Source organism: Chaetura pelagica, unplaced genomic scaffold (assembly GCF_000747805.2).
Source record: "Chaetura pelagica isolate M959 unplaced genomic scaffold, ChaPel_1.0 scaffold72, whole genome shotgun sequence".
NCBI lineage: Eukaryota > Metazoa > Chordata > Aves > Apodiformes > Apodidae > Chaetura > Chaetura pelagica.
This window is the reverse complement of record NW_009952560.1, coordinates 809877-823916: the sequence shown is the minus strand read 5'-3', so window position 1 is coordinate 823916 and position 14040 is coordinate 809877. Positions and strand designations below refer to the sequence as shown.

Genomic DNA, 14040 nt, shown 5'->3' with positions numbered 1-14040 from the left:
GGGAAAGTTTTGTCTTTTGTAGGTGGCTCTAGTGGTGAGATACTGTCAGCGGTTTTAAAATCTGTGAAACCATCATCGGTTCCTGAAGGCTTGAATTCTGCAAGGTTATCTCCTGAGAATAAAAACAATGAAAAAACCCACAATGAGACACTGCAGTGACAACACACGCACCATACTCATGCCATGCAAGCAAGCAAATTATTTCATGCAATGTCAGAAGATTTTATGCAAACGATTTCAATTAAGACCTCGGGAACTGCAAACTCAACATCTGTGAACCACACAAGTTCCAAGGTCAGCGATTCTACTACTCATTCCAGCAAATACCTAAGTCTTTCAACTAGCCTCAAAGTCAGATGCCATTCCATTTACATTGAGTAAATATCAAAACACAACATGACCAGCACTTTCAAGAGGTGATCAGTACTGTCTCACCCGGCTTCCAGGTAAGTTCTTTTTCCCACCTCATCCTTATTTGCCAAGTAATTAATGCTGTCTTGAATTTCACTTACACCAATTCTTACAGAAGTAATTCTCCCCCTCCCTTCCTTTAAAATATTGCCCAAATGCAGTTCTTTTTTGGGGTGTCAGCAGAGGGTTGGGACAAAAGCAACCCTGCTGATAATGTTGAGTCATTTAACCCATTCACCAGCATGTATGTGCTTGTAATTTCTGATGCAAACTGATGCAAACCTGCAGACAAGTGTCCAATACACAGATTTTGTTCTATTTTAGAAGTACATCATTAAAATGTATTTTTTAAGCTATCACACAGTGTCATGCCTTAAAATAATTTAACCAAGATTTAAAAGAATACTCTATAATAGTAGTAAAGGACCATGACTGTACCTGACACACTCTTCCATTCTCCCTCCCCTCCAAATCAATTCACTTGGCCCAGCAACAGTACAAATATTGGTGAAACTGCTACTCACTGATCAAAACTAAAACATCACAGCAAACTAAACTTACTGATGCATTGCAAACTTTTCCATTAGAAATGTAAGCTGGTGAAAGGGTTAAGAGTGGTCAGACCTGGACAGCAGGCAAATACAGAAATTTTCTATATATTGTAGAACATGAATGGAAAGAGATAAAATGTTATTTCATTTCATTGTGTGTATTTAATCCTGAGGAGGTACTGAGCATGAAAACCTCACAAAGAATTACAGGAGTTTCAGAAACTCAATGTCTGAAAAAGAAATTCCATCTGAAAAATATGGAGGAGGAGGAGGGAACTCAGGTAAGCAGCTTTATCCTAAAATCTAAAATTGTTTTCTATGAATGGAACAAAATGCTGGATCTAACAGAACTCTGTGTAAGTTCAGGTTAAATCAGTAACATGTTTATCTTCTAATCTGCCTACTGATAATATATGAAAGTTTTTCACCATCTGATTAACAAGATGAGATTACCACTTATATTGTGTAACCAAGTCAGACAGGGATCTGGAAAAGGCTCAGAGAAGATTCTGCTTTTGTAGTTACACATGTTGCAATTCAGATGCCATCTGAGTTTCACTCTTCCCAATCAAAATCAGTTAAATGCAAATTTCAAAATAAGTGATCAGATTTATTCCTAGAGCACCAGAGACTACAAAAAGTTTAAATGCTGCCCTAAAAATAGAGTTGCAGTTTTGTCCAAAAGTATCTTGTTCTGTCTTCTAAGAATATATGACTCCTTAGTTAAAAATGAACAAATTCCAGCCATGCTGTTATTTTAAAATAAAACTCAAAGGCATCCAAAGGAGATGCCAATTGTCTAGAAATACAATGTGTAGATTGCTCCAATAGCGTATCAAACTCAAAAGCAAAACTATTTTAGAAGTTTAGCAATGAAAATTCTGCAGCTTATAAAAATGACCATAAAGACATGTTAAAACAGCTCCAAAACCCACACTGCTTACCTAGGTATTTGCTGTCTGATGGTTGTTCCAGTTCACGGAACGCACTGTACTTATCTCCACAATCTAGTGAACATAAGAAAAGGAACATTTACATTCAGATGTTAGGAATTCCTATAATAAAAATGATAATGAAATAATTGCTATGATTGTTAAAAACATTAATTTTATCTAAAAAACAAGATCTATGAAATATTGCAATAAATTGCTTACAGTGGTTCTATATTTTTCCTTTTACCTCCAAAAGTAGCTGTACTTTCAGAAGGCTTCTCAGCTGCAATTCCTTTAAACACAGCATACTTATCAGTTGATGAGAGTGTCTTATTACCTGGGAGTGGCATTAGTAAAGAAGGAACACTAAAAATAAAAGAGATAAAAGTTCTTTAATTTATTGATGAGAAATCTACATTTCCAGGTTTCATTTAGACGAGCTATGAATACAGAATTGGAATTGTTAACTTCATCTTGTACCCTAAGGAGTTAGTTCTTAATCAGGAACTTGATGAAAACTACCTCAGGATCTATTAAGAGTAAGAGCATCTAGAGGCAGCTGTGCAACTGATGGGTGAATTAGCACTTTATCTCACCTAATCATATTTCTTTAGGCCAGAAGTCAATTTTCACCCTTCTTGATTTTCCTTTGTAACAACATGAACAAAACACACCAGAACTTTACATCACATAATTTCTTAGCCCAGGGGAGAATAACCACACATGCACACCCCAAGAATCACTGCTGTCTCACTTTAGGGCTTTGCCCAGGGCAGCATAAGGACAATTCCCCCTGATAAAGAGTTAAAACTGCATGAGATTTTGCCAGCTCCATACTTCCAGCTTATCTACTTTTGATTCTACTTCATTATATATTGCAAAATTAAGAGAAGCAGCAGCACAGTACAAAAGGATAACTTTGAATTTCTGTCAGTGCAAATCAGAGAGTTCAGGTTGCTATTTCCTTAGCACAACAAGGATTAGTCCATACATACACGAGCAAATCTTTCTGCACATAAACACACTCTACTTTATATAGTAAAACTGCCACAAAAATCTAACACCATGTCAGCAACTGCTGCAAGATTTAGCAGAGGTTCTGCAAGAGCTTTGCTTGCCCTCCACACCAGTCCCCTTATCAGACCTTGGCAGCTCTACAGAGCAACATCCTTTACATATGAATGATGTGTTTTACCTCTTAGTTTATATTATTCAATTCTATGCACATTGAAAACGTGAATTTCTATGGCATTCTTTGGCCTGAAGGAAGAATCTTTCCAGAGCCATTTAAATCTCCTTATCAGCAGCCTACAAGCAACACACAAACGTAGCACTTCCCCACACATGCTACTGAGGGTCTGTGATGCTTGCAGACAGACAGTGCAATGTCAAAAAAATATAGCTTATGGTAACATAATTAAATTTCACATCACTGCAAAACAGGCTATTAGAGATGCAATCTTGGCAAATGCAATGGTTAATCATCTGTACTCTACAGATGGCTTTTTTTAAAAAATAAAGCTCCATAAGCAATTACATTATAGCTCATTGTAACATTCTGTTCAAAACTGAATGATTTTACAACTGAATAAAGGGAACTGCTGCAGAAAAAGAAACATCCCTTTTATTATTTTTTTTATGATCTCCTACTTTCTGTTGTGGAATTTACAAACAATTTTTCTGCTCAAAGTTTCAGTAAGAGAATAGCATTAATTGCAAAATGAAGTTTCACACAAATAAAGATCTACTTAAAACAGCCTCTTGAGATGCACACAGCACCGTAACGTACAGTTCTGTGTGCAACTAAGAATCACAGAATCATAGAAAACTCTGGTTTGGAAGGGACCTTAAAGTTCATCAAGTTCCAACCCTCCTGCATGGGCAAGGATACCTCCCACCAGACCAGGTTGCTCCAAGCCCCATCCAGCCTGCCCTTCAACACTTCCAGGGATGGGGCAACAACTTCCCTGGGCAACCTGTTCCAGTGTCTCAGCACCTTCACGCTAAAGAATTTCTTTCTAATGTCTGATCTAAAACTCCCACTTCTAGCTTAAAACCATTACCCCTTGTCCTACCAATACACACCCTTGTCAAAAGTCCCTCCCCAGCTTTCCTGTAGGCCCCTTCAGATACTGGAAGGCTGCTATAGCGTCTCCTTGGAGCCTTCTCTTCTCCAGGCTGACAACAGCCTGTTGAATACACGGAAAAGGTGCGTGTCTACAATCAGACACCTGGGAGGTATTTACAAGTTTGCCATGTGCAGTAACAGGAAACAACAACACTGAAATTTTGTCATCACAGGACTTCAAAAGATTGATTTCAAACTCTCAAAGGCAGTAAACATGCTTACTGATTTTGTTACACAAAATTTGCCTGATCTGGAACTACAGGTTGGCAGTGTCCCAAATGAAAAGCCAAGACAGAACGAGATTTCAATCGAGATTTGTAGTCAATTATCAAAAGTTTAAGCACTGGTCAGAGAAATGACAGAAATAACAAGATGCTCCTCTGCTGTTGTGCTCAGTCCTTTAATACAACACCGTGCTCTTTGCATGGATTTTGGGGCCATATCCAGGGTCTGAAGAAAGACCCTGATGTCAGCAAATGGTTTCTACCAACTCCATCAAACATGGGGTCACACCCATAATGGAAGCCCACAGCACTAACTGCAGAACTTCTCTGTCCCTGGGTACTTTTTCTGAATAGCTTTGGGTAAGATTTTCCCCAGAATGCACAGTATGAAGTCACTTTCAATTGCCTGTGCAGCAGTATAAGCACTTACAAACCTCTCTCCAGAGCTTGTAAATGTGATTTACCTCAGCATGATGACTAGAATGTCAAAGAACGGCCAATCACCTCTGGTACAGCAAATGTAATTTTTGATTCAGAAAGCCTAATTGTAGTTGCAACAACCTTCAAAAGAAGTTGTCAGAGAAGAAGTCAGGTGACCAGGAAATTACAGGCTAGAAAGCTAACCACAAAAGAGGAAAATATTTCGTATCTTAAAAAGAGTTTGAAAATACTGAAGGGGCAGGAACCAAAGATCTACCTGCTCTGGTGCTGTGAACTGGCTGCTTTGGAGGAGCCAGCTACATCCCCTTGGAACTCAGTGAAAGAGTCATCTAGTGAGCCTGACTTTGAAGCATCTTGAAACTCCTGGAAGTCATCATCTTCTGGTTTCACTACCTGAATTACAAACAGCACGTAAATTGTTATAGTTTCGTCTTCACAAATTGTCATATAGCATGAACGCAGTTCAGAGCAGTGAGATTGACTTAAGAATTAAAAAAAAACAAGCAAAAGTCAGAAAAAACCTTTCAACATTAGCACAGAAAATTTGTATGGTCAGTGGTTCCACTTTGCCTGCACTTCACCCAACTCAGAACACACACAAGGATTACAAGAAGGATGCAAGAAGAACAGTAGAATAAAATATCCTACTCTAACTCCCATATTAAATGTATCATTGATGTTAGCCAGGTAATACCTTCAATACAGGACAAATATTAATAATTTAAATCAATCAATAATGTAAAAATCAATACACACAGCAACAGCATCAGAAGAAATACCTTCCAAAGGATGAAACATACCTGCAAACAGCAGAATTTATCCCCTACATGACTTAGTGTTGTAAGCCAAAGGTTTTAATCGTTCCCAGCTTACCCTGAAAACTCTGAGTTATTTTACCAGCCAGTCTGTTGTTTAGTATAACCTAAAGTTGCATTTCAGGTTTATCACAAAATCCTAACTACAACTAAAACCCTCTTTCAATGCAATTAATTTGTAATGGAGAAAGCTTTTGTACCTCTTCTAATGCCACCAGAAAGAAAAGGAAAAAAGGAAAGGACATCCTTAGTGGCACAACTTCATGCTTTTTAGACATCACCTACTAGATTTCAGCTCAATTTTTTTTTTTTTTGCTCCTGACCTAAAGTCTGTTGTTACTACACATCTTTAACAGCCAGACTAATTCTCTCTGCAGAACAGTGGAGATGTGCCAGGCAAGAATCACAGAATGGTTTGGGTTGGAAGGGACCTTAATGATCATCTAGATCCAGTCCCCCTGCATGGGCAGGGACACCTCCCACCAGCCCAGGTTGCTCCAAGCCCCATCCAACCTGCCCTCGAACGCTCCCAGGGATGGGGCAGCCACAGCTTCCCTGGGCAACCTGTTTCAGTGTCTCACCAAGAAGAGGGAGCTGACCTGGCCAGGTGGGAAGGAGGGCAGGAAGCCTCCCGAGGGCTGTGGGGCAGCTCCACCCCCTGGTGCCGGGATGCTCAGTCCCACCACGGCCGGCCCCATGCTGAGGGGCACTGAGCCGGGTGGTGCCGCGGGCAGCAGGGGCTGCTGGCTCATGGCAGGCAGTGGCATGGGAAAACCAGTCAACGTGGGGACTGGAGCTGCTGGAAACTGGTTTAACACATCAGGACTCACTGCGGGTATTCCTCTCTGTAAAGGCAGAAAAGCAAAGACAACCATGGACACATCAATTAAAAGGCAAACAAAAATTCCAGTTTCTAGCTTTTATTCCTGGATAAATGAAAGAGCAGGGAAATGTTCAAGCTTCAAGTAAACCTCCTGAACCAAAACATGTTGTCAAGAGCATAAATGAGTGGATCACATCCCACACCCTGTGTTTGACAGCAATCTTGTTTGGCTCCTAGTAAGCCAACCTGGTAAGCAGTAGCAAGCAAAGCTGTGCTGAACCTGGTGCCATATCATCCTTCCTACACACCCTCCCACAAGGCACCTCAGCTTTGGTCTTTGTCACTCAAGATACTCTTGTCTTACTTCGTATACAGGGCTGGTACTTAGAAATTAGCTGCTAAGAGATGATACAACTGACAAAGAATGGAAGCAAGTCAAGCCATTTGCAGACTAAGGGATACAGGACTCATACAGTTGGAGGAAAACAGATGTCTCTATAGCAAGAGAAAAACAGTGTTTTCTAGTAGAAATACATACACGTGTTTGGTAGGTATATCTGAGAACTATTTTCACTTGACACGAGAGAAAGGAGTAACTGCAATGTAAGTACAGTGAATGAAATTATAATCCCATTCAAGTTACAAGGGGAGTTTTTCCTCCAGACTTCAACAGAAGTGGTGCTTTACCACAGGTGTGAGACACCAGCCACTGGTGCCAACACACAACGTAAGGCAGATTAGTTGAGTGAAGTGGCCTTGTGCCTTGTCCCCAGGGCATCAGTCGTACCTGAGTCACTGCTATCATCCCCAGCACAGCATAGAGCTCCTCCTTGGTGAGCTTCCCAGGGGTGGTTCGGTTGGCTAAGGCCCAAATCTGCCCAAGGGTCTCTCTGGGCAATCCAGATGACATCAGTATGGGATAGAGCTTAGCTGTATCTATTCCAGTAGGAGTCAAAGTGGTTTCTAAAATTTTCTTATACAACTCTGTTAAGAGTGAACCAGCATTAGACAGTGACAACTGCTGTTTTCAAGTAAATTTAAGGTTGCTTTTCTGTTTTATCTCAAACTCAATAACATATCAAATTATTAACACCAAAAGTGTAAAGCAAGCATTCTGGCATTGTATGGTATCACTGTGTTTCATCTAAATGTGTTATTGGATGGCCTTTGCAGACAAGTTTAACACAAGCAAATAAGTATTTTATATAAAATACTCAATTTCAGAACACGTTTAATGAAATTGCAGGATAATCCATACAGATTATACATACAGCTATAACAGCTTTATGTATTTAAACCTCAGTGTAATCAATAATTACTGCAGTATTTCATCTGCTATTTACTGTTATTTGCATATATAAGATAAATAGCCTTAAGAAATGAGCCTGCTTAATTACAAGACATGCCAAAAAACAAACTACCCATGAAAGCAGTATTATCAGCAATCCAACCTCTACTAGCATAATCTGCTATCCTAACAAATTCTAGATCAAACATTTAAAATGCTTGAATAAGATTTGTGCTTCTTCAAATGCAGAGAAAGCTACAATAAATATGTAACCTATCAAAGACACAGGACTTGTTTGATGATTGAAGAAGAATGCATTAATCAATAAATGGCAACCTAAGCACAGGTACATTCACACCTTCCACTGCCCATTTGGCTAACTGCCTGCTTTCTTGTTTACCTGGCACCAAGGTGTCGTTGTAAATCCAAGGAGGCATCATTTGCTGAATTGGGTCCTGTGAAGGGAACACTCCAACTCCTAAACACATTCCATTCAGGAAAAGACAGACAGTTGTATTAGGATATACAGATTCAGAGTATAAAGATCTTAGAGACTAGATTGTAGTTGGTCAGTATCATGTGGCATTTCAGGCAAAGATTTCAGATAAGAATCACTGTGCTCAGAAGAAAAACAGCTACTGCAGGAATATGTATTTCAACATTAACTAGAATGATTTGGCAGTAACAGCAAGAATGCAGTTATATACATAATGAAACGAGGAGCTTCTCATTTGCCTCCCTCTTAATTTCTAGCTCAGGTCTCACTGTGTCTTAAAATTTCACAGCAAATTGATTATTTCCTTCTCCACTGCATGGACTCTCTGCCTCAGTCTCACTGCTTTACTTCCTATCTATCTCCCTTCTAAGCAGTTTTAAGCTCATCTTGGATGGAGCTCTGGTCAAAATGAGAATAATTTGAAATTTCATTGTGTTTCTCTCCCTTCTCCATCTCCTCTCATCCTCCAGTAAAGAATACATGTACTTTCTATCATACTTGACTACAGTGGAGCCCATGTTTCATGTAACCCTTGAATAAAACACAAGAGCACCAGTAAAGATGGACCAGAGACCTTGCATCTATTTTATCTGGAATGCAACAAAACCAGTCAATAGTCAGCTCCAATAAATCCAGAACTGGAAATTAAAGCTTGTTTCATTTTTTCATCTAGTTCAGTTTTTGACATATACTTTTAGTAGCAAATTGTCTGAGAAACATATTAACTAGCTAAGGGCTTTAACCTTAGTTAGAAAACTAAGTAGAAAACCCACTACAACATTGACAATCTTAAGCAATAAGTTTCTTTAAATAATTAAAACATATAAAAACCTTTGGAGAGCACATCTTTTTTGCTCCCAAGAAAGAGGACAGAATATTGTAAAACAGTAGACCTGATTAAACAAAGATGTTAAAAGTGATTACAGCAATACACTCACGTGGGAAAAGTTTAGAGTAAAATCAACATTGCTACACTTTTAGCAAGGAGCAGGAGGCACTGACATATTATTCAAGCAGGCATTCAGAGCAAAATTATGCAGGATTGGCCTTAGAATTAGGGTACAGAGTGTTAGCATTCAAGCAGCATCTCAGTAGATTTAAATTCTGTCAAATGTTTCATTTGCTCACCACACTCTTCAACTGCTATGTTTTGTTCTGAAGCCTTGTGCACCTCTGCAGCAGTGGTACCACTTTCATGTCCACCTACAACATCCCAATCATTGATGGGTAGACTGGGATGCACTTTGCTGGTAGCTGAGGCTTTGTGCCCAACTTCAGATGCTTTAAGTTTGGTTTGCTCTTGTTCACATTCATGTGAGCCATTATCTAAGACTTTCTCCTCCAAGGAAGAGCCTGAATAAACAGGAGGAATTATTTATGTTTTGTTATTAACCACCCAGATTGCAATTCCACACTTTCAAAGTATTATTGGCACCACTGACGAGTTACATAGATGAGGATCCATCCCAGCTGAGACCAACAGCATCACCCTGTTCAAACACTTTTATAACCTGGTTCTGCCCTTCATTTACCATCATACACAAGTCCAACAAAAACAAGTAGGAGAAGAAATACATGAAAGTATTTCCTGTATTAGGATCACCACTGTATAATCATCAAGGCATCAAATAGCAGAAGTGTCCAATATCTACTTACATCTGCAAAATCCTTCAGGTTAGTCTCACCAACACCCATTTAGCCTTCAAGACAGGAAGCACACAAGTGCCCCACATTAGCATAATAGTTATTTTTTATACCACCATCCCAAATGTATCTTTTTCTGGTGCACAGACTTATGAAGAATCTAGCACACAAGACTAAATTTACTTAAGATCAGCCATGTGCATATTTAGCAATTTTCAGATCCACACCTGACTTGCTTTTACAGTGCAGTTCTAAGGGAAAGAAGAGTGGGACTGAAACCATCTTTTCCCATGGATCAGTAGGTTTCTGCTTAATTGTCTGTGTATTACCTCTTCCAGCCAGACCAAAAAAAACCCCAGTAAGTAAAAGCTTGGTGTAGCTCTATGACAGAAGGTGATACATAAAAAAAAAAATACTTTAGAGTTACCTGTTTTATGGGTATTGGGTGAAGATGCAGAGGTAGGAAGATAATGAACCTGCCCAGTTGTACCATGCAGGATGGATAACACTGGAGCCTGAGCTGGAGGCAGAGGCTGGACCACAGCCTTTTCTGAAAGCAGCTGCCCAGCCTCAGTGGCAGAATGGAAAGGCTGAAAAGGCTGAGGGGTGGGTTGAGGCACCAGTTGGGGAGTTTCAACAGGCCCTTGTATAAAGTCACTAAATTCTTCATCATCAAGAAAAGCAGAGTGGGAAACAGATACAGCAGAATGGGATGATCTGGGATGATCTGTAAAATGGAATGAACACACAATGGAATGAACACGCACAAAGCGATGAGGAAAGAGGTTTCTGGGTGGAAAGGCAGGAAAAGCAGCAAATACTGGGTAAAGCAGCAAATGGGTGAGGGGAAACAGCAGAGGATGCATTATTTGGGAGAAATGTGAGACTTATTATGTCAGCATAATAAACACATAAGGTAGAACTGAGCAGCCACTTCCAACCATGCATCTTCTATCCCAGATTTTGAAAGCTGACTCTGAACGCTGGCTAAGGAAGTGCTCTATTTGTTTTAAACAGAGTGGATCAAAGCAATCAAGAAATAATACTTCAAACTGGACATGATGAAACTGTGCACAGTGGGACACTCTGGCTCCAAGCAGTGCTTTATCCTCAAAAACTCAGTAATAAGGTCTCAGCAGACACAATCTGCTGTTGGATCCCTTGCATGGTTACTCCTTTTAACAGAACTTGATGCGGGGTGGGCACATCTGCAGACAAAGAATGTTGTCAGGAACCACCTGTAAATTCTGCATTATCAAAGAGCAAATAATTTTATACAGGAAAAAGCTTGCCTAAATAAGCTTTGCTTCAGGCTAGACAGAGAACAAACTCTACTACAACTCACAGGAAAGCCTGAGTAGCCATTGTACAAAGGGAGTAATTACTGAGGATACAGAAGGCTTTGGTTTGACCATGCCCTGGCAGTGGAGCACAAGTAAGATGTCACAGTACACTGCAGTCACTACACTGTGTTCTGATCATTCTTAGCACTTGTACAGCACTTCTCAGCTTCAAAAGCACTCTGCAAAACATTAATTAATGCTTTGACTAGAAAAGAACAAGTGCATTATCAGTTTCCACATTTCACATTAAGCACACCACGTTAAGCTTTCTTTTAAAGCTCTCAAGTCTTCTAAAAAAAGCTGATATCCAATTTTACCCTCATAACCCCAAGACTTTATTTTACAAAACAGTGAATCCACTCACTTTGTACCACCAAATAAAAATCCTGCTTGCAATTAGTTCCCCCTTGCTGAAAATTTAAAACATTAGAGTTTTATTTTCTGTTGGAAGATGAGAAAAATTACAAACCTGGCTTTTTTGGATGTGATGCTGGTGTTGGGTGCATTTTAGCATCTCTAGAAAAACCATCTAAATTTCCTTTAATGGCTTCCAAAGCATCATCCCTGCTTTTTTCACCTGTCTGAAACACCACAGAACACATTTTGAAAAATTCACAAAAGTCAGTTTTCTTTCAATATCCACACTTCTTCAGTAAAAAAAGGTAGCAATGCCTGCTGTTAGATTCCCTTCCCTCTCCAGCAGTGCCTTCCTGAGGCATATGAACACATTTAGAAAGCCTTTTTCTTTGCAAACTATACCATAATAGTGTTTCTCAGGCTTCAGGCATAGTTTTATGCAAAGGAACAAACACCACTCAGTTATTTCTGTTCTTGCAGGTAAGAGCCCTTACAAATGTCCAAAATTTTGCACAAACTTAACAAGCAACCAACCAACCATTCTCCATTCCAGAAACTCAATCTGCTTCCAAATATTACACATCAGGTTGTTTTATTTTTCAAAAGCCTATTTCATTTTCAACACCAGACCGTTTACATTACACCAAGAGTGTGCAAAGGACCGACTATTCCACATGCTTTTTAAGATGCAATCTGATGTCTCATGTAAGTTCCCCACTTATTTGTTTATTAAAAGAGACCATCCCATAAAAAACAACACAAACAGAAGAAAACCCCCACTTATTTAGGACATACCTTTGGCTTCACACTGCTTAGGAGTCGCAGCTTTTGTTTCTGCTCTTCAAACTGGCGCCGTTTTCTTTCTTCTTCTAAGAATTTCTGCTGGTGTTCAAACCTCTTCCTGAAACAATGTTGGGTTTTTTTAATTCTAAAAATATTTTTTTCACTCCAGTTTTCATGGCAAGCTTCTGCTCCATTTTCCATTTCTTTTGTCTCAAAATCAGATGTTTTGGTGCACCCATTTCTCCTTCTTCCTAGGGCTCTATGACAGCCACTATTAACTTCACAGGTGGCCCCCAAATGCAATGGAATGATCTCAACAATATTCAACAACTCTAAATGGACAACTTCTCTAGAGAAGCAATTAGTGTTTCTACAGTGTGGATCACCCCTCAAGGCTACATCTCCCCTTTAGAAGAATTTTCCAAGAGTCAGCAAAGCTTCACTTACTGTTGTTCCTCTGCAAACTGCTTCTGCATGTCAGGGGTGTACTGTGGGGCTGCTGGACGCATTCCCAAGAAAGAAGCCTGTCCCATGTAAGGCATTCCAGTCCCTGGCATCGGCCCTAAGGGCATCCCACCCTGGAACAAAAGAAATAATACAACTCCCAGGCTTTTTTTTTTTTTTTCCCCTCGCCACTGGCAATTGCACCCTGTCAAATTGTGAATCAGATCTCGCCAAACGAAGAGCGTTAAGTACAGAGCAGTGTGAGCACACCCTGGTCCCTCAGCAGATGGCACTCTTCCCTCTCCATAACGAGCTACAACTCCTACAGAATATTTTTTTCACTCCAGTTTTCATGGCAAGCTTCTGCTCCATTTTCCATTTCTTTTGTCTCAAAATCAGATGTTTTGGTGCACCCATTTCTCCTTCTTCCTAGGGCTCTATGACAGCCACTATTAACTTCACAGGTGGCCCCCAAATGCAATGGAATGATCTCAACAATATTCAACAACTCTAAATGGACAACTTCTCTAGAGAAGCAATTAGTGTTTCTACAGTGTGGATCACCCCTCAAGGCTACATCTCCCCTTTAGAAGAATTTTCCAAGAGTCAGCAAAGCTTCACTTACTGTTGTTCCTCTGCAAACTGCTTCTGCATGTCAGGGGTGTACTGTGGGGCTGCTGGACGCATTCCCAAGAAAGAAGCCTGTCCCATGTAAGGCATTCCAGTCCCTGGCATCGGCCCTAAGGGCATCCCACCCTGGAACAAAAGAAATAATACAACTCCCAGGCTTTTTTTTTTTTTTTTCCCCTCGCCACTGGCAATTGCACCCTGTCAAATTGTGAATCAGATCTCGCCAAACGAAGAGCGTTAAGTACAGAGCAGTGTGAGCACACCCTGGTCCCTCAGCAGATGGCACTCTTCCCTCTCCATAACGAGCTACAACTCCTACAGGATTTTAGACGACAGGATAGTCTCCCGATCAAAGGCAAAACTCAGGAAGGTACCCTGCACTGCTACACGGGGTTCCGTACCACGCCTTGGGGATTTTTTTTTTCTTTTTATATTTCCTTTTCTAAGCGATTGCATGATATTTTACAATTCCATGCTGGAAGTGCAGACTACGTTTTGCAAACATAGCTTATCCCGTGGGCCAAGGCAAGGAGGCAGTGCACAACAACAACCAAGAGGTGACTTGTCTGAATAAACTGCATCTGTATGCGAAACATTTGCTGAGAAATACATCCTTGTGCAGTTATAGCAGCAAAGTCTGCCTAGCATAAAAAGGCCAGAAAATAATTTACTTCTCTTACTATTAATTTTGTATTCGGTATCTGGACACGTAGAAAGAGAACAAAGGCTG

General features: G+C 40.1%; 1 protein-coding gene across 1 annotated transcript in view; it reads right to left on the bottom strand.

Annotated features, from left to right (window-relative positions):
- The window catches only part of SYNRG (synergin, gamma), a 34345-nt gene that overhangs the window by 17600 nt on the left and 2705 nt on the right, over positions 1 to 14040 (bottom strand). The window contains exons 3-13 of the mRNA XM_010009041.1: positions 13306 to 13436; positions 12249 to 12354; positions 11566 to 11677; positions 9238 to 9462; positions 8014 to 8091; positions 7113 to 7309; positions 6102 to 6347; positions 4944 to 5080; positions 2142 to 2260; positions 1907 to 1969; positions 7 to 112 (exon numbers count right to left, since the gene is read on the bottom strand). Coding sequence (XP_010007343.1) covers positions 7 to 112; positions 1907 to 1969; positions 2142 to 2260; positions 4944 to 5080; positions 6102 to 6347; positions 7113 to 7309; positions 8014 to 8091; positions 9238 to 9462; positions 11566 to 11677; positions 12249 to 12354; positions 13306 to 13436 — 1520 coding nt within the window. The remainder of the gene's footprint in view (positions 1 to 6; positions 113 to 1906; positions 1970 to 2141; positions 2261 to 4943; positions 5081 to 6101; positions 6348 to 7112; positions 7310 to 8013; positions 8092 to 9237; positions 9463 to 11565; positions 11678 to 12248; positions 12355 to 13305; positions 13437 to 14040) is intronic.